The sequence below is a fragment of the Gracilinanus agilis genome, chromosome X (assembly GCF_016433145.1).
Source record: "Gracilinanus agilis isolate LMUSP501 chromosome X, AgileGrace, whole genome shotgun sequence".
NCBI lineage: Eukaryota > Metazoa > Chordata > Mammalia > Didelphimorphia > Didelphidae > Gracilinanus > Gracilinanus agilis.
In genome coordinates, this window is record NC_058136.1 from 18872883 (window position 1) to 18893738 (window position 20856).

Here is a 20856-nt window from a genome sequence, read left to right on the forward strand (position 1 = left end):
AAATCTCTAATAATTAGAGAAATGCAAATCAAAACAACTCTGAGGTATCACCTCACACCTAGCAGATTGGCTAAAATGAAAGAAGGGGAGAGTAATGAATGCTGGAGGGGATGTGGCAAAATTGGGACATTAATGCATTGCTGGTGGAGTTGTGAACTGATCCAACCATTATGGATGGCAATTTGGAATCATGCTCAAAGGGCTATAAAAGAATGCCTGCCCTTTGATCCAGCCATACCATTGTTGGGTTTTTACCCCAAAGAGTTCATAAATAAACAGACTTGTATGAAAATATCTATAGCTGCGCTTTTTGTGGTGGCAAAAAACTGGAAAAGTAGGGTATGTCCTTCAATTGGGGAATGGCTGAACAAACTGTGGTATATGCTGGTGATGGAATACTATTGCGCTAAAAGGAATAATAAACTGGAGGAGTTCCAGGTGAACTGGAAAGACCTCCAGGAACTGATGCAGAGAGAAAGGAGCAGAGCCAGAAGAACACTGTACACAGAGACTGATATACTATGGTAAAATCGAATGCAATGGACTTCTGTACCCACAGCAATGCAATGACCCAGGACAATTCTGAGGGATTTATGGTAAGGAACGCTACCCACATTCAGAGGAAGGACTGCAGGAGAGGAAACATATAAGACAAACAACTGCTTGAATGCATGGGTCAGAGTGGACATGATTGGGGATGTAGACTCGAAACTACCACACCATTGCAACTATCAACAATTTGGAAATAGGTCTTGATCAAGGAGACATGACAAAACCAGTGGAAATGTGCATCGGCCATGGGTGGGGGGAGTGCGGGGGGTGAAGGGGAAAGTAGGAGCATGAATCATGTAACCATGTTAAAAATGAATATTAATAAATGTTTAAATTTTAAAAAACTAGAAAGAAAACAAATTTAAAATTCCTCGATAAGAACTAAATTGGAAATCCTAAAAATCAAAGGAGAAATTAATAAAATTGAAAGTAAAAGAACTATTGAATTAATAAATAAGACTAGGAGCTGGTACTTTGAAAAAACAAATAAAATAGATAAAATACTGATTAATCTGATAAAAAAGGAAGAAGAAAACCAGATTAACAGTATCAAAGATGAAAAGGGTGACCTCACGTTCAATGAAGAGGACATTAAGGTACTTATTAAAAAGTATTTTGGAGACAGCTGGGTAGCTCAGTGGAGTGAGAGTCAGGCCTAGAGACAGGAGGTCCTAGGTTCAAACCCGGCCTCAGCCACTTCCCAGCTGTGTGACCCTGGGCAAGTCACTTGACCCCCATTGCCCACCCTTACCAATCTTCCACCTATGAGACAATACACCGAAGTACAAGGGTTTAAAAAAAAGTATTTTGCCCAATTATATGGCAATAAATGTGGCAATCTAGGGAATATGGATGAATATTTACAAAAAATATAAATTACTTAGATTAACAGGAGAAAATAGAATACTTAAATCATCCCATATCAGAAAAAGAAATTAAGCAAACCATCAAAGAACTCCCTAGGAAAAAAAATCACCTGGGCCAGATGGATTCACAAATGAATTCTATCTAACATTTAAAGAACAAATAATTCCAATACTATACAAACTATTTCACAAAATAAAGAAAGAGAGTTTTACCAAATTCTTTTTATGACACAAATATGGTACTGATTCCAAAGTCAGACAGACCAAAAACAGAGAAAGAAAACTACAGACAAAACTCATTAATGAACATAGATGCAAAAATCTTAAATAGAATACTAGCAAAAAGACTACAGCAAATTATCATGTGGATTATCCACTATGATCAGGTGGGATTTATACCAGGAATGCAAGGATGGTTTAATATTAGGAAAACCATCCACATAATCGACCATATAAACAACTAAACCAACAGAAATCACATGATTATCTCAATAAATGTGGGAAAAGCCTTTGACAAAATGACACCCATTCCTATTGAAAACACTAGAAAGTATAGGAATAAATGAGTCCTTCCTCGAAATAATAAACAGTATATATCTAAAACCATCAGCAAGTATCATCTGCAATAGGGACAAGTAAGAAGCCTTCCCAAGAAGATCAGGAGTGAAGCAACAGTGCCCATTTTTACCTCTATTATTTAACATTGTACTAGAAACACTAGCAGTAGCAATTATAGAAGAAAAAGAAATTGAAGGTATTAAAATAGGCAATGAGGAGAGTAAGCTATCACTGTTTGCAGATGATATGATGGTCTACTTAAAGGATCCTAGAGAATCAACTAAAAGGCTAGTGGAAATAATCAACAACTTTAGTAAAGTTGCAGGATACAAAATAAACCCACATAAATCATCAGCATTTCTATGTATTTCCAACACAACTCAGCAGCAAGAGTTAGAAAGAGAAACTCCATTTAAAATTACTCTAGACCAGTGATGGGCAAACTTTTTAAAGAGGGAGCCAAAGGAAAGGAAATGCTCATCTGTCTGTCTGTTTCTAAGGCAACTCTTTTGAAGTTTCATTGTATTGTATCCTATTTATTGTCTTTGTCAGATTAGGAATAATGTTGCAGCTGGATAGAATATTTCAGGGGGCCACATCTGCCCTGCAGGCTGTAGTTTGCCTATCACTGCTCTAGACAATATAAAATATTTAGGAATCTATTTGCCAAGACAAACAAAGGAATTATATGAATACAACTACAAAACACTATCCACATAATTAAAACTAGATCTAGACAATTGAAAAACATTAATTGCTCATGGGTAGGATGAGTTAACCTAATAAAAATGACAATCCTACCCAAATTAGTTTACTTATTCAGTGCCACACCTATCAAACTACCAAGAAAGTTTTTTACTGACTTAGAAAAATTTATAATAAAAATCATTTCAAAGAACAAAAGATCAAGAATATCAAGGGAAATAATGAAAAAAAAAGGTGAAGGATGGGGGCCTAGCAGTACCAGATCTTAAACTGTACTATAAAGCAATATGGTACTGGCTAAGAGACAGGAGGGAGAATCAATGGAATAGACTTGGGGTAAAACCTCAGCAAGATAGTGTTTCATAAACCTAAAGATCCCAGCTTTTGGGATAAGAACCCACTGTTTGACAAAAACTGCTGGGAAAACTGGAAAATAGTACAGGAGAGATTAGGTATAGATCAACATCTCACACCCTACACCAAGATAAATTCTGAATGGGTAAATGACTTAAATATAAAGAAGGAAACTATAAGTAAATTAGATATACATGGAATAGTGTACCTGTCAGATCTATAGGAAAGAAAAGAATTTAAGACCAAGCCAGAAATAGAAAATATCACAAAATGTAAAATGAATAATTTTGATTACATTAAATTAAAAAGGTTTTGTACAAACAAAATCAATGCAATCAAAATTAGAAAAGAAGCAACAAATTGGGGGAAAATCTTTATAACAAAAACCTCTGACAAAGGTCTAATTTCTCAAATATATAAAGAATTAAATAAATTATACAAAAAATCAAGCCATTCCCCAACTGATAAATGGGCAAGGGACATGAATAGGCAGTGTTCAGATATAGATATCAAAACTATCAATAAGCACATGAAAAAGTGTTCTAAATCTCTTAAAATCAGAAAAATGCAAATTAAAACAACTAAGTGTAAGGTACCACCTTACACCTAGCAGACTGGCCAATATGGCAGCAAAGGAAAGTGATAAATGTTGGAAGGGATGTGGCAGAATTGGGACACTAATACACTGCTGGTGGATTTGTGAATTAGTCCAACCATTCTGGAGGGCAATTTGGAACTATGCACAAAGGGCTTTAAAAGAATGCCTGCCCTTTCACCCAGCCATACCACTGCTGGGTTTGTACCCCAAAGAGATAATAAGGAAAAGGAAAATTCCTTTTGATTGGGGAATGGCTACATAAATTGTCGTATCTGTAAGTCATAGGATACTATTGTGCTAAAAGGAATATTGAACTGGAAGAATTCCATGCAAACTGGAACAAACTCCAGGAATTGATGCAGAGCGAGAGGAGCAGAACCAGGAGAACATTATACACAGAGACTGATACACTGTGGCACAATTAAGCATAATGGACATCCCTACTAGCAGTAATGCAATGATCCAGGACAATTCTGAGGGACTTATAAGAAAGAACACTATCCACATCCAGAGAAAGAACTGTGGGAGGAGAAACACAGAAGAAAAAAACATTTCCTTGATCACATGTTCGATGGGGATATGATTGGGAATGTAGACTCTAAATGATCACCCTAATGCAAATATTAATAATATGGAAATAGGTCTTGATCAAGGACACATGTAAAACCTAGTTGAATTGTTGGCTACGGGAAGAGGTGAGGGAAGAAATCAAATCGTTGTAACCATGGAAAAATATTCTAAATCAATTAAACAAATAAATAAATTTTAAAAAGAAAAAGAAATGATGGAGACTTACGAGTGAGACAATAGTACAATAATGAAGACTCAAAACTCCTCTCAGGTTTGGACCTAAAGAGTCATCCATGGGTCAATATCAACTTCAAAAGACTTTGTTATTCAAGTATCCCAGGGATCTATGCTTGACCCTGAGCTATTTAGCATCATTATCAACAATTTAAATAAATGCTGAGAGATAACCTTATTAGATCTGCAGATGATCAAAAGATAAAAAGGATGGCTAACATACTGGATGACAGGATAAGAAAAAATCTTAGGCTGTAACACTGGACTAATAATAAATGAGTATAGCAGGGAAAAAATACAAGGTCTTCAGAAGTCAAAGAAATGAGGTTCATTAAGTACAATCAGGGGGAGGTGTAAGGAGAGAGCAATTAATCTAGGAGTCATGTGAACTACAAATTCAGAATAAGTCAACAATGTAATATGGTAATCAGAAAATCTAATGACATTTTAGATATTAAAAAACATTAAAGAGGCAGTTAGGTGGCTGAGTAGATAGAGTGTCAGGCCCAGAGTCAGGAGGACTTGGGTTCAAATCTGGCCTCAGACACTTCCTAGCTATGTGACCCTGGAAAAGTCACTTAACCCCAATTGCCTAGCGCTTACGGCTCTTTTGCCTTGGAACCAATACTTAGTATTGATTCTAAGACAGAAGGTAAGGATTTTAAAAAACATACAAATAAAAAAAAACACAAGGACACTGCAGATCTACAGCGAGGCAGAGAATTCAAAAACCAAAGGATCACAAAAGACAAAAATAAGCCATTTTGATCATTGAGAAGTTAAACTGTTTAATTTTTTATTTTTCATGAACAAAATCATCATAACTGAAATAAGAGGAGAAACTACCAAAAATCAGCAGCATTGATTTTATCTCAAAGATTTTTAATTATTAATTAGATGAGAACTGGAAATGAAAACAACTCTGAGGTTCCACCTGACACCCATCTAATGGGTCAAGATCAGTGATTCCCAAAGTGGGCACCACCACCCCTTGGTGGGTGCTGCAGCAATCCAGGGGGATGGTGATAGCCACAGGTGCATTTCTTTCCTATTAATTGCTATTAAAATTTACAAAAAAATTAATTTCCAGGGAGCTAAGTAATATTTTTTCTGGAAAAGGGGCAGTAGGCCAAAAAAGTTTGGGAACCACTGTTCAAGATGATAAAAGACAAATAATGTTAAAGGTGGAGGGTTTTCTGTTTGCTGGAGCCTGATTTGGTTCAATAATTCTGGAAAGAAGTTTAACATTTTGAGAAAATTTTTGAAACTATTCATACCCTTGGATTGTATATTATAGCTCTCGACCTATACCCCAAGAAAATCGAAGACAGAAAGAAAGATTCCATATACGCCAAAATAGTCATAGAAAGAAGGTAGGAAGGGAAGGAGGGAACAAAGGAAAGAAAGAAGGAACGAAGGAACAAAGAAATGAAGGAAGGAAAATCAAAACTGTTTTGAAATTCAACTACATTCAATTCAACAACTATTTATTATCTACTTTGAACCAAATGCTGAAGTTACCAAGACAAAAATGAAACCTTCTAACCTTACATTTGGGAGGAGGAAAGAGGGAGGTTCAATACATATACAGATCAATAAATAATCAGTAAGTGGGGGACAAGGAGAGAGGTCACTAGCAACTGGGGAAATGTGAAGATGTCTCCAAGAGGAGATGACACTTAAACTAAGCTTTGAAGGCAGCTAGGGAACCCAGGAGGGAGAAATGAGAAGGGAGAGCATCCTAGCCCAAGCAAAAACAGAGGCAGGAATCCACTATATCTACATGTCATGTCCAGGAAACAGCAAGTGAGTTGGTTTGGCTGGGAAGCAGACTGCATGCTGGGAAGAAGTATGTATTTAGTCTGGGAAAAGGCTGGAGCTAGACTGTGAAGGCCTGTAAATAAGAAATAGAGGGGTTTTGTATTTGATTCTAGATGCAATAGGAAGCCCCTGGAGCTTCTTGAGGAGAGGAATGGGCTATGAGACATGGACTTAAGAAATAGCATTTGTGGGGGAAGCTAGGTGGCTCAGTGGATTGAGAGCCAGGCCCAGAGGTGGGAGGTGCTGGGTTCCAATCTAGCCTCAGACACTTCCTAGCTGTGTGACCCTGGGCAAGTCACTTCACCCCCATTGCCCAGCCCTTACTGCTTTTCTGCCTTGGAACCATACAGAATATTGAGTATAAGAGGGAAGGTAAGAGTATAAAAAAATAAATAGCACTTGGGCAGCCATGTGAAGGACGGATTGACAAAGGAGACTCAAGGTAGGGAGGTCAATTGGGAAGCCTGAACAATAATCCAGGGTCTAGTAGTGAAGGCCTGAGCTAGGGTAGCTGTGGTTTGAGTGGAAGAAAGGAGACATAAAGGAATGTGGAAGAGGCAGGATTAATAAGAACTGTATGATGATTTCATGAGAAAGGAGTAGTGAATGAGAGCAAAGAAAGGAGGTGCCCATTGGCTGGGGCATGGCTGAGCAAACTATGGGATGTGAAAAGTAATGGAATATCATTGTGCCACAAGAAACAATAACTAAGAGGACTTCAGAGGAATGTGGGAAGAAGATTGAGCACAAGAGTTCTAAAAGCAGCAGGGCATTTTTAAAACTAAGCCTACATAAACCAATACAGAGCAAAGAAAGCACAATGGAGAAACCAAGTTATACAATAATTAAAATAATATAAATGAAAACATTACTAAAAGATAGCTCAACTCACAAAAAAGGCAATGTCTAGTGTTGATTCCAGAAAACAAAATGATGAAGTATACCTCCCTCATCTTGGCAGAGATGAACAATTACAAGTTTCAAGTGCTGGACAAGCCACCAGACTTGATCACTATCATTTGATTTTGCTTTGCTACAGGAGTAGGGACAATCTGTAGTGTGAAAAGCAAAAAGACATCCATAAAACTTTTAGGAAGAAAAAAGAAAAATTATTGAGAATGAGATAAATACAGCAGAACTGGAAAGAGGCAGATGTTGTTCCAATTTTCTAGAACAGAACCCACAAATTTGACTTTTGAGTCCTGGCAAAAATCTGAACACATTGTTAAAGGGATGGTTAGTAAGCAGCTAACAACAGAAGAAGAGATTACAAGGAGCCAGTATGAGTCAACAAAAAAGATCAGGGCTGACTAACCTTATTTTGTTTTTTGAGAGGTAGAATACAGACATACTAAACAGAAAATGTTTCTAGATTTTAGCAAAGCATTTGAGAAAATCTCTTGTTATATACTTGTGAAAAAAAGAAGTTTGTGGGTCAAACAATAGGGTAATTAGGAATTGAAATGGGTCAAGTTCATTCTGACAGGATATCTTCAACAATGTATCCCAGGGATTTAAGCTTGGCCCTGGCCTACTTAACATGCTCATTAAAATCTGGATAAAGGTATAGATAGTAAGCTTATCAAATATGCAAATGACACAAAGGTGGAAGGTTGTCAATAGGTACTAGATGAGATTCAAAAATCCTGATAAGTAAAAATTTTGGCTCAAATCTAATAAAATGGAGCTTGGCATCATCTTACACTTGGGTTCAAAACATTCTGTTTTGTAAGTATAAAACAGGAGAGTTGTGGCTAGACGGCCATTAATCTAAAAACCACCTGGAAGCTTTAGTAGACTGTGAGCTCATTGGGTATGACAGAGCCACCCAAAAAGCTAGCACAACTTTTAGGTGTCATTGAAAGAAGCAGAGAGTCCAGGAGGGAGGGGAAGATGCTAAATCCCACCATCCTCTGCCCTGATTAAACCACACCTGGACTATGATGTCCAGTTCTGGGTATTGCATTTTGGGATAGGACATTGATAAGCTGGAGAGTATGCAAAGGTGGGCAGCCAAAATGATGAAGGGCCTCAAGATCTTAGTGGACAACCATCAGTTGAAGAAACTTCAGAGGTTTCAGCCAGGAGAAGAGAAGACTCAGAGGAATGTGACGGGAATCCTCAAGGATCTGGAAGGCTTAGATGCAGAAGAGGACCTAGATATGTTCTGCTCAGATCCTAAGAGCAGAGAACTAGAAAAAGTAGGTAGAAGTGCCAGAGAAGGAAATAAAAGGTTGTTAAAAAGAAAAAGTAAAAATTATACATGGATAGGGAATGGACTACCTCAAAAGATATGGGGTTTCCTTTACTGGAGGTCTTCTAGAAGAATTTCAATGGCCACTTCATGGGTATACTGTAGAGATCCATGTTCACCTTTGTTTCAGATTACATTGGCCTTGAGGTCCCTTCCAACTCTTAGATTTTTTGTGTCCACATGAATGGGTTACCATTATAAGAATTAACAAATATCAGTGATGGAGTCTGAAGAGGAACTGGGTTCAAATCTGGCCTCATTTTTCTTGGAATTCTCTAATCAGAACATAGTCTTGGGGGCAGCTCAGTAGCTCAGTAGATTGAGAGCCAGGCCTAGAGAAGGGAAGTCCTGGGTTCAAATCTGACCTCTGATACTTCCTACCTGGCGACCCTGGGCAAGTCACTTAACCCCCACTTACCACTTTTCTGCCTTGGAACCAATTCACAGTATTGATTATAAGACAGAAAGTAAGGGTTTAAAAAAGAGAGGAACTTAATCTGGCACATTTACTTCATCTTTGTGGAGATCCATCGGAGGAGCTGGGCTTTCTTCTCTGTGCTATTCCTCTATCTTGACTCTGTCTCCTCCCCTGCCTCTCCCAAATGCTTCTTCTATACATTACCAAATTCTAGATTGGTCTCTGAAAATAAAAGCACTGGATTGGGAGGCAGAGGACCCAGATGAGAATCTTGGTTCTTCCACTTCCCTCCCAAGTTACTTCCCCTCTCTGGTCCTCAGTTTCCCCAGTAAAAAGAAAGGGCTAGATTAGATGGCCTCTCAGGTTCCACTAAATCTATGGTCCCCCAATTCCATATATTTCTTTTCCTATATCCATAGATCACTTCAATTCCAGAAGCACTTATTAAGCACTTAATAAACGTAAAGCACTGGGAAGACAAAGACAACCATGAAAATGTCCTGTGTCCTCAAGAAGCTTACATTCTGCTAGGGACAATACGTCCACAAGAGAACTCAAGGAGTGAGATAGTAGAAATAACCAGAAGGGTCAGGAAAGCCTTCCTGAGGCAGTGGCACCTCGATTATGCCTTCCAACACAAAGGGGTGAGTGGGGGGGGTGCATTCCAGGCAATGATATGAGGTCTGTACCAAAGCATAAAAGAAAGACATGGAACACCATACTCAAGAAACCACAAGCAGGCCAGTTTGGCTTGAAGATAGAGTGTGAGAAGGAGAGCAATATGAAATAATTCAGGAAAGGTAAGCAGGAACCAAACCTAAGTAGGACCCAATAGCAATGTGCAAAACTCCCCACATGTAAATAAAATGTTCCTCCCTTGAAAGCAAAACCACAATGAAGCCAAGAATCACAACCGAAGTCCAAGTCATATACATTTACAGAATGACTTTTGGCTTCAAAAGCATAAAATCCTGGATGCTGGAATGCTTATTTCAATATAACATCAATGATTAGCCAAAGATAACATTTTTAGGAATAGACACACCCAACCTGGTAAGATAAAACAAATAACTGAACATGGCTTCCATTTCAAAATGTTTAAATTATTCACTAATGAATTGTAGGAGCAGCTAGGTGGCTCAGTAAATCAAGAACCAGGTCTAGAAACTAGAGGTCCTGGGTTCAAATCTGATCTCAGAAACTTCCTAGTTATGAGACCCTGGGCAAATCACTTAAACCCCACTTACCACTTTTCTGCCTTGGAACCCATTCTTAGTACTGATTCTAAGATTTAAGGTAAGGATTTTTTAATGAATTGTATAAGAGAAGAGGGATGGAAAATGAAGGAAACCTAACCAGGAAAATAAGATAAATATTGACTATTGCAATGTAAATGTCATGAAAGAAGACCAAAAAAAGCATCTGAGCACTGGGTAATTCTAATGCCCTGGCTGGGCCCCAAAGAAGAGATCCAAGTGCTCTTCCTTCTTTGCAGCAGGGAGATATGGATGTGGATAATGTCAGAGTCAGTTGATGTCTTGCTGAAGTATTTCTTCCCCTCTTTCTTTTTTACTCTTTGTTCTAATGTTCTAATGAATGGATCTCTGGTTAGGGAAGAGAGGAAGGTATATTTAGAAATGAATATGGTAGAAAAAAACACAAGATCACAATAAACACATTTTTAAGCACAACAAGAATCGTGTGTCACTGCTCAGCTAGTTGTATAGCAGCCACGACAGGAGTGGTGGAAGCCAAGAAACCATACCATGAACCTATTGCTCTTCCCGAGCACCTGTTTCTTACTTACTCTCGCATCCTTGTCCCCGATGAGACAAACAGCCCGGAGAGAGGGCACCCAGCGTTTAAATTCGTTCATCCAGTTGTGTAAAGTTGATTTTGGAACCAAAACCATGTGAGGCCCAGGAATGTTCCGATAGTGTTTGAGATAGCCAAGCAGAGCAATCGTTTGTAAAGTCTTTCCAAGACCCTGCAACATCAACCCAAAAGGAAAGAAGTCACAAACCTGTAACAAACCCAATATGCTGTCAGCACTAACGCCAGATCCGAGCACTTGCCTGCTCTTCCACACAGGGAATCATGACTCTAAGAACGAACAACTAAAAATACAACTAGGGGAAAAGTCAACTTTGGTTCTGGGTCAGGATTTACTGAGTCAACAAAAAAGGAATGCATGCCAGGAGCCGCGGGAGTGGAGCATTCGGAAACACATTTGGTCCAATCCAACAAGCATTAATTACACACATTCTAAGTGTGGGGGAAAGAAATACAAGATGAAAAACTATCCCTACCTTCAGAGGGTTGGGGGCAGGGAGGGGAAGAATAGGAAAGAGGGAGGGGGAGGTCATACAGAATGTAAACAGACCATATATACACAGGATTATTTAAGAAGGATAAGAGCATTACTCACTGGGTAGGCCAAGAAAGGCCTACCGGAGAAGGTGGTGCCCAAGCTGAGCCTCAAAGACAGCTAAGTAAGAGGCAGAAGAGCCTGTGCAAAGGCAAGGAGATGGGGGATGGAAGGCCAAGTTCTGGGGATTGATTAGTGGGCCAACTGGCCCTGAGGGAGCTGACAATCTGTTGTGTGTTCATGGACTCTCAGTCAAATGATGCATTTGGAGCTTATGTCTCAAGAAAGACATCCTTTTCACGAGCTACTTGTGGCCATTGGCCCCCTTGTATCTCGATTCTCTCAAAGTATGTAGGGCAAGGGCTAGCCCGGTGATACTCAGGCCTGTCAATGTGCCTACGACACTTCCCTACATATCTTAGAGCTCGCTCAGACATTTAATGTCAGGAATAGGCTATTGCATTATACTGGAACTCTAGAAGGGGCATTCAGAGACTTCTTTGGGTAATGGAGATAGCAAGTGTGGCTCCAGAATCCAATAACTGGGAGTGCACTCACTGAACTCCTTGCAGAGGCACCCCATCATGCCAGAGGTGACTTTTGAGCAGTGATTCCCAAAGTGGGCGTTACCACCCCCTGGTGGGTGCTGCAGCGATCCAGGAGAGCAGTGATGGCCACAGGTGCATTTATCTTTCCTATTCATTGCTATTAGAATTTTTTAAAAATTAATTTCCAGGGGGCTAAGTAATATTTTTTCTGGAAAGGGGGCAGTCAGCCAAAAAAGTTTGGGAACCACTGGTCTAGAGTCTTAAAGGCTCTGGCAGAGTTAAGGAAGCCACAGTCTTCCAGTACAGTCCCAGAAACAGATTGTCTGTGTCACCCAAGGACAGGCTGCTTTCTCATGGCTTGTTACCAGAAAACTGGCTACCAAGTGATACATTTCTTTGCCATGAACGGATGTGGATCTTCACTACTGTGGAGAACAACCATGCCAATGCAATTCAACTCAGAAAATATCTGCTAAGTGCCATGGTGTTGGGCACTGGATAAACAAAAAAGACCAGTAAGTCTCTGCCCTCAGAAATCAGTAAGATGGTGCCCACCACTGGACAGCAGAGCACTATTAGGGTAATGAGATCAAACAGCCCCATTCCTTTTCATCAATTGCCACTGCTTTGGTCAGGGCACAGATTCAAGGTGATGCTACCTCAAAATCTTCTGGCTGTTTACAGATTCATCTAAGTCCCAGGAATTCTCAGTCAACCCCAAAGCTCAAAAAAAAGAAGCAAGGCAGGTGAAGGGAACCCAAGAGGGCATGTTAAAAAACTCAGCCTCTAAGCAGATAGAATGTAAGACTCAAATCAGGAAGAACTAAACTAGAATCCTGCCTCATTCACTAACAACTTCATGACCCTGGGCAAGTCACTCGGGCTCTCTGAGCTTCGGTTTCTTTAGCTATAAAATGGATTTAATAATAGCACACAGGATCGCCATGAGAACTAAACTGGCCAAGTATTTTGTAAACCTTGAGGCACTCCAGAAATGCTAGCTGTTCCTATTACATGCAGAACAAGAGATCTTGCTAAAAAACTCAGCAAGAATTTCATTATCTGGGAAATTGGTCAAGAAATCCCTTGTATTAGTAGGCATTCTAGATAGGTGATCCACCACTATGGCAGCTGAAATAATCAGCGTGAAGGCAATGGAGAGCTTTCTGTGTAAGTAGGAACTATTTCCTTTCCCCACACTAAGGCAGAGATAGTGCAGATTTAGAGAAAGTCTTTGAGAGGAGAAGGGCCCAGGAGTCATTAAAATGATTCCACAACCTGGATTATCCCCCAAGGAGGTCACAGACAAAAGGAAGCCTTCTCTAGATATACCGAGATATCCATGGCATCCTTTTTCATGATAGCATAGAGCTGGAAACAGAGTAGATGCCCTTTGACTGGAGAATGGTTAAACTAGGGAACACAAAAGGAATGGAGCCAATGAGCACGACAAAGACATTGTATGGGGAAAGATTTAGCTGAATCAATACAAAATGAAGTAAGGAGAATGAGGAAGAAGACATACATGACAACTACAAAATAGTCTGCATGGAAAGAGCAACTAAGACAAAAAAAACTGAAAGCGAATGTCATCAAATTCTACAGAACAAGTTTAGACCCAAAAAAGAGATGAGAGGAAATAGCTCAGAGCCCCCAACTCCTCGGGAGAGGTAGGGCTCCCCAGGTGTGGAATACTGCACTAACAGGCACATTTCTTTCACGTGATCATCAGTTTTTCTCAATTTTTTTCTCTTCTTCCTCTTTTTTAAAAAATTCTTTGATGTAAGGGATGATTCTCTGGGATGGGAGACAAAGAAGGATGGAGGGGGCATCTGTAGGAGGCAGGCACTGAAAAACAACCAATAACAGTAAAAATTCATTTGAAAAAGAGGGCAGCTAGGTGGCTCAGTGGATAGAGAGCCAGGCCTAGAGACAGGATCAAATCTGGCCTCAGATACTTCCTAGCTATATGACCCTGGACAAGCCACTTAACCCTTCATTGCCTAGCTCTTACCGCTCTTCTGCGTCGGAATCAGTATTGATCCTAAGATGAAGGTGAGGGCTTTTTAAAAATGATTTGAAAAGAAAAGAGAGGGAATCTGGCACCCCCTTTTTACCACCCACTTCTTACCATTTCATCCGCCAGAATGCCATTAACTCCATTTTCATAAAGGGAGATCATCCAGTTCAAGCCCCTAACCTGATAATCTCGCAGTGTCCCTCCTTTTACATCTGCAAAATTAAAATAACATCAACCATCTTATCATGAAGTTGTTTTTTAAGTACCAAGGAGGCGCAGCTAGGGAACTCAGCTGCCAGAGATAGTGCACCAGGCCTGGGATCAAGAGGGCCTGGGTTCAAATCTAGCCTCTGACACTTTGTAGTTGAGTGACCCTGGACAAGTCACTGAACCCTGTTTGCTTAGCCCTTGCCCTTCTGTCTTAAAGTTGTTATGAAGACAGAAAGTAAGGGTTTAAAAAACCTGAGTCATAGGATCTGGATTTAAATTTGACACCGTATGACCTTAGACCAGCCAGTCTCTTCTCCTCTCTGGCCTCAGTCTCATTTGTAGAAATAAGGGTATTCCACTAGATGCTTCTCGAGTCCCTTCCACTTCTAGATATTTTGGTTGGGGAGGGTTTGCACCAGCAACTGAGAGGCTCAGGGTAGGCCCCATAGAGGAGATGCTATTTAGACTGAGGCTTAACAGAGGCAGAGGTAAAAGAGGAATGCACAGGGTGGGTGGGATTACAATCTGTGCAAAGACATGGAGGTGAGTGATTGGAATATCTGGTACAGGCAATAGCAAACAGGCCAGACTGGCTGGAATGCTAGGTGTCCATATTCCTTAATGGAGGTGGTGGGGGATGTAGATAATAACTGCTATACAGGGGATGAGTTCAAATCTGGCCTCAGACAAGTCCTAACTATGTGGCCCTAGGCAAGTCACTTAACCCTGTTTGCCTAGGCCAGTGATAGTGAATGTTTTAGAGACAGAGTGTCAGGCCCTATCCCCACCCCACCCACTCCCAGACTCAATACTGGGCCCACCCCACACAGAATGGCATGTCATGCCCATCTCCCTCATTGAGTGCCAGGTGTACCCTGCCCCCTACCCTTACCCCATAAAAGGGAGGGAGGATGAGCTCCCATTGGGCTGCTAGGCAGAGGGGTGGGGGGGTGAAAAAAATGTCATCAGGCACAGTGGAGATGGGGAGGGGAGCAGCTCTGCCTGAGTCCCTCTGCCTTTCTAGTAATGAACTCTGGGGGGGGGGCAGTGTGCATGCCCATAGAGAGCACTCTGAGTGCCATTTTTGGCACCTGTGCCATAAGTTCGCCATCATTGGTCTAGGCCTTGCCCCTCTGTCTTAGAGTTGTTACAAAAACAGAAAGTAAGGGATTTAAAAAATGTTTTTTTAAATAAAGGTACCAAGTAACATCCTGTATAAACCAACCTGGAAAAAGTCTGCCAAATTGTGTAGTACTTACACGAAGGAGACACCTCGAATCGAACACAAACACTAGATGACTTTCGGCTCTCTGACAACAATTCTTCATCTTCTTCTTGCTCTGTACGTCTATGACGGTAACTGAAAGGGACAATGAGACATATCAACCTTCAAGTTCCATTGGGACCTAGGCTTTAAAAATCAATGTCCAGGGGGGCAGCCAGGTGGCTCAGTGAATAGAGAGCCAGGCCCAGAGACGGGAGGTCCTAGGTTCAAATCTGGCCTCAGACAGTTCCTAGCTGTGTGACCCTGGGCAAGTCACTTCACCCCCATTGCCTGGCCCTTACTGCTCTTCTGCCTTAGAAGCAATACACAGTATCTATTCTAAGACAGAAGGTGAGGGTTTAAAAAAATAAATGCCCAATGGCTTCCTTCTGTCCTTTGCAATTGGCAGGACAAATCTGCATTCTATCTAATCCTGGAATAAATAAGTTATAAGCCTGACTTCACCCCATACCTGAGTCTACCATGACCTAAGCATATGATGGAGGTGCCAATTAACGTCTGCGTAAAAAGAGAAAGGTGCCAACATACTCCCCAGCTGAAAGAAGGCATTGCTTTTCGTCACGCTTCAGTCGGGGACGTCCCACTTTCACCTTCAAGGGTGATGTTGGAGATTTCTGGGCCGCTGGTTGAATGAAATGAGCAAAGAGCTCAGTCTGCTTTAGTAGAAATTCAAATCGTTTGGCCCGGTCTGTTTTCTAATTTCCAAAACAAAAAGAAAAATTAGACATTTATAATATCCATTCCTTGTTATTAAAAGTAAGGTAATTCTGCTTCAAATGCCCTCAAGTCCTATCATGTAATTCATCTTCTCCTTCTTAAAAATCCTTGTAAAAATAGTGAAAAAATAAAACATTAAAATTAAATTTAAAAAGAAACAGTGAAATATATTTGTCAAAGGGGGGAGGGGGAGGTGGCATCTATGTGACTCAGAAGATGGAAAAGTCAGAGACATGAGGTCCTGCATTTAAATCTTTAATTTGATTTTAAAAAATCTTTAATTTGATTTTAAAAAATCAAATTTTTCCTAGCTATGTGACCCTATGCAAGTCACTTAACCCCCATTGCATTCTTTTGCCTTGGAACCAATACACAGTATTGATTCTAAAGAAGGTAAGGGGTTAAAACTAATAATAATTAAATAAATAAATGAAAAGGGGGAAGGAAAGCAACTAAGGGGGCTCAGTAGACAGAGCTCCAGGCCTAGAGTCAAAAGAACCTGGGATCAAATCAGGCCTCAGACACTTCCTATCTGTGTGCCCCTGGGCAAGTCACTGAACCCAGTTTGCCTGGCCCTTACTGCTCTTCTACCTTGCAACCCATACACAGTATTGATTATAAGATGAAGGGTAAGGGTTCTAACAATAACAATAATAATAAGGAGAGGATGGGGGCATTTAAGTGGCTAAATAGTTAGAGCACCAGGCCAGTTGTCAGGAGGACCTGGGATTGAATACAGCCTCAGACACTTCCTAGATGTGTGACCTTGGGCAAGTCACTTAACCCCATTTGCCTCATCCTTGCCCTTCAATCTTAGAGCAGTTACTCAGACAAAAACTAAGAGTTTTTGAAAGGGGGTGTCTGATCTTAAATAAGATGTGAAGAGATTAGATTAGATGGCATTCAATGACTCTTTCAACTGTAAAAATCATGTAATTCTTTCAGGGCACTGAGATTGTTCAGTAAGTTATCTCACTCCCAATAATTTCTGCCTGTGTGTCCTTGGCAAGTCACTTATCCTCCCTGGGCCTCAGTTTCCTTATCTGGAAAATAAGGATGTTGTTCTAGACTACCACTGGGGTCCCATCCAGCTTGTGATCCTCGACCCTCTGATTTTTTCAGAACAATTAAGTAATAACTTGAAAGACTTAGTAAGTCCCTGAAAATAAGCAGCATGACCTCAAAGATTTAAGACCAAAATAAAATCACCTTTCCAAAACAACAAGAAGGTATTTTTCTTTTCCAAACTCTCTTTACTTGAATTTGGCTCTCATTTCTTACTTTTAATTATTATTATTTATTAATAGAATTTATTTACAAGTGTCCCAGCCCCTCATCTCCTCCCCACACCCAAGTAGGCATCATCTGGGAGGCAGAATCTGTATTTTCATCCCAATGATATCTTTCATGCTTCCACTTTTGTGGAGATAACATTCACAGTTTATTCTTCCAGTATTAAATCTGTAGCTGTGTGTGATGTTCTCTTGGTTCCATTCATTTCCCTGTTCATTATCCTGTTTCGTGCTTTCCAAGTTTTTTTTTAATTAGCCTACTCATCATTTTTTATGGAGTGGTAAATATTTTATCACAATCATATAGCACAACTTCATTCCCAATTGATGGATAGCCCCTCAACTTCTAGTTCTTTGGCACCACAAAGAGAGCTGCTACAAATATTCTGGAGCATATGGGTTCTTCTCCTTTTCCCCTAATCTCCTTGGGAAACAGACCCTGCAGTGGTATTGCTGGGTCTAAAGGAAAACACCGTTTTATAGTTGTCTAAGTGTAATTCCGAATTGCTCTCCAAAATGGTTGGATCAGGTCACAGCTCCACCAACAATGTATTAGTGTCCCTACTTTTCTACATCTCCTCCACCATTTGTCATTTTGCCCTTTGGCTCTCATTTCTAAAGCACCACACAGAATGCATTACACTGTAAAGCATCTAAAAGATAATCATCAGATCTAATGCTCTAAACAGCCCTGGGAATGAGATAGTGCTAGCAGAAGTGCTCTTCATTTTACAAGTGAGGAAACCAAGGCTCAGCTGGAGGTCTGGTGATTTGCTCAGGATTGTAGATTTAAGTTGTTTCTGAAATGGTACATACATACCAAATTCTCTGAAGGCCTCATCATAGAAAATGTGCTGTGAAATTAAGAAGCTAAGCCATTACAATTAATGGATAATCTAATGCTGTACACTAAACTCTTTTAGGGGTATTCAAACTATAGCGAAAAATCAATACTAGTTTCTTTCCTCTCAAAAGTGTTTCAATAGCATTTTATAAAGATGACAAACATTTCTCCATTCCAATACGGTAACAGTGAAACTTGCATTACCTCAACATATTGGCATTTTCCTTGGCTGCTCCCTGCCCCCCCCCCGCCCCCGTGCCTGGAATGCTCCCTCTTCTCCTCCTCCTCTCTCCTTCCTGGCTTCCTTAGAATCCCAACTAAAATTCTACCTTTTACAGGAAGTCTTTCCTGACCCCTCAATGCTTCCCCCTTTCAACGGTTTCAAGATCCTGGGCCTTTCCCTCTTTTCTCTTTTCCTTTCCTTCTCTGGGGGAGCCCAAGAAATTGGCCTCTCTAAATCTGTTTTCCACAGCCCTTCTCTGGCTCCCCGCCATAGTGCCTAGCACCTAGTAGGCACTCGCTTCAAGCTGAGTGAAAGAGTAGCTGTTTAGGTCACTCACTATATTAAAGCTTGAGATATCACAATATCCGAGATTAATTCTCCAAACATAGTATTTCTTCAGGCCACAGGAGGGCAACCTGACATTTGCCTTGGCTAGAAAAACACTCCCCGCCAGCCAGGATCTCTTCAGGCAAATCAAACAGGCACATTCCCCGGAGAAATTCAGAAGGCTTCGGCGGCTTGCTCCGCCGCTTTCCTAGACTGAGAGAAAGCCTCTTTGTCTAACACTAAAATTGAGGTGAAACATATTCAGGCCAGCAGCTGGAGGGAACCAGAAAAGTTTTCATTTCGTTTGGTCCTTGGAGGACCATCATGCTTATGGCCAGTGACATTCTGGCTGGCTGGCTGAGATGACCGAAATTCGGGAAAGGGATTGCTTCCGGATGATGTGGGTAGCAGCCATCGCTAACAAGAAACTGATACCATCATCTAGAAGTAGCGACCTAAAACACACACGCGTGCACACACAGGTTCTTCCAACTTTCCCAGAACAGCCCACCCCAAAAAGGTGAAATCCAATGATCTCAGGGAGAAGAAGAAGAAGAATTAACCATACTCAGTGGCCAGGCACTGCGCTAAGTGCTTTCTGATCATTATCACATACGATCCCCACAACAACCCAGGGAGGCTCATCAAAATGGAAGCCCCACTGATGGATTCTTATACCAGAAAATGAAAACAGAACCTGAGAAATGTGGACCACAGAGAGAGTGTCTTCCCTTCGGGGCATAATTAACCTCTCTGATAATAATTCTTTCAACAAATTTACTCATGAAAGATCCACAGATTTATGAAGCAACAGATAGGGGAATGCCTCAATGTCCTCAGCTGTAAAATGGGGCCAATAAGAGTAAGGTTGTTCAAAAGAGAACACCCCATGTAAAACCCTATGAAAATGCTTGCTATCGGGGGCAGCTGGGTAGTTCAGTGGATTGAGAGCCAGACCTAGAGATGGGAGGTCCTAGGTTCAAATCTGGCCTCAGACACTTCCCAGCTGTGTGACCCTGGGCAAGTCACTTGACCCCCATTGCCTACCCTTACCACTCTTCTGCCTTGGAGCCAATACACAGTATTGACTCCAAGACGGAAGGTAAGGGTTTTAAAAAAATAAAAAGGAAAAAAAAGAAAATGCTTGCTATTATTATTGAATTTTGCTACCAAAAGGAGTGGTGGTGTTCCAGAAAAGAGAACCAGGAAGCAAGTTTTACCTTCCTCAGCTATAAAGCTGGGAAGTGCTGGGAGGGAGGGAGGCTAGAACCTAAAGCTCCTCTAAAATGGATGGTTCTCCTTCATCTCCCGCTTTTATTCTGTTACCTCCCACTACAAAAGAAATCAACTACCTGGGGGCAGCCAGGTGACTCAGTGAATTGTGAGCCAGGCCTAGAGATAGGAGGTCCTGGGTTCAAATCTGGCCTCAGACACTTCCTAGTTGTGTGACCCTGGGCAAGTCACTTCACCCCCATTGCCTAGCCCTTACTGCTCTTCTACTATGAAACTAATTCACAGTATTGATTCTAAGACAGAAGGCAAGGGTTAAAAAAATTCCCCCAATCACAGATCAGATAAAGCAAAAGCACATACCATCTTCTCTTCATATTCAGAATCAATCTCCTTTTCAGGTCTGCAAGCTTTAGGAGGAGGTTTCAGTAGAAAAGGAGGGTCATTTTTCTGAAATTTCCAAAAACAAACAAGGTCAGTAGATGACAAGAATATCCTTAAAACAACAAAAGAAACGTTCTCAACTGAATCATGAAAAAGAGAAGAAGCAAAATTGATTTCAACTACAGACAGAAGGTTAAAAGGGCACTTAGCTGAGTGACCCTATGCAAGTCACTTCACCCTGTTTGCCTCAGTTTCCTCCTCTGTCAAATGAGCCAGAGAAGGGAATGGCAAACTCACTCCTCTGTCTTTGTGGAGAAAACTCCAAACGGGATGACAGAAGAGTCAGACAAGACAGAAGAAAAACAAGCAAATAACAAAAGCAATCGACAGGACCAAAGTTGCCCAGCCCAGCCATTAGCAGGGAAGTCTCTCCCCAACAGAACATCAATTCCTTGAGGGTAGAGACTGTCTTTGCATT

At 40.8% G+C, this 20856-nt stretch overlaps 1 protein-coding gene across 1 annotated transcript in view; it reads right to left on the reverse strand.

Moving 5' to 3' along the window:
- The window catches only part of LOC123253516, a 47020-nt gene that overhangs the window by 13058 nt on the left and 13106 nt on the right, over positions 1 to 20856 (reverse strand). Inside the window, exons 3-7 of the mRNA XM_044682698.1 lie at positions 20358 to 20444; positions 15890 to 16056; positions 15336 to 15436; positions 13978 to 14078; positions 10738 to 10917 (exon numbers count right to left, since the gene is read on the reverse strand). Coding sequence (XP_044538633.1) covers positions 10738 to 10917; positions 13978 to 14078; positions 15336 to 15436; positions 15890 to 16056; positions 20358 to 20444 — 636 coding nt within the window. The remainder of the gene's footprint in view (positions 1 to 10737; positions 10918 to 13977; positions 14079 to 15335; positions 15437 to 15889; positions 16057 to 20357; positions 20445 to 20856) is intronic.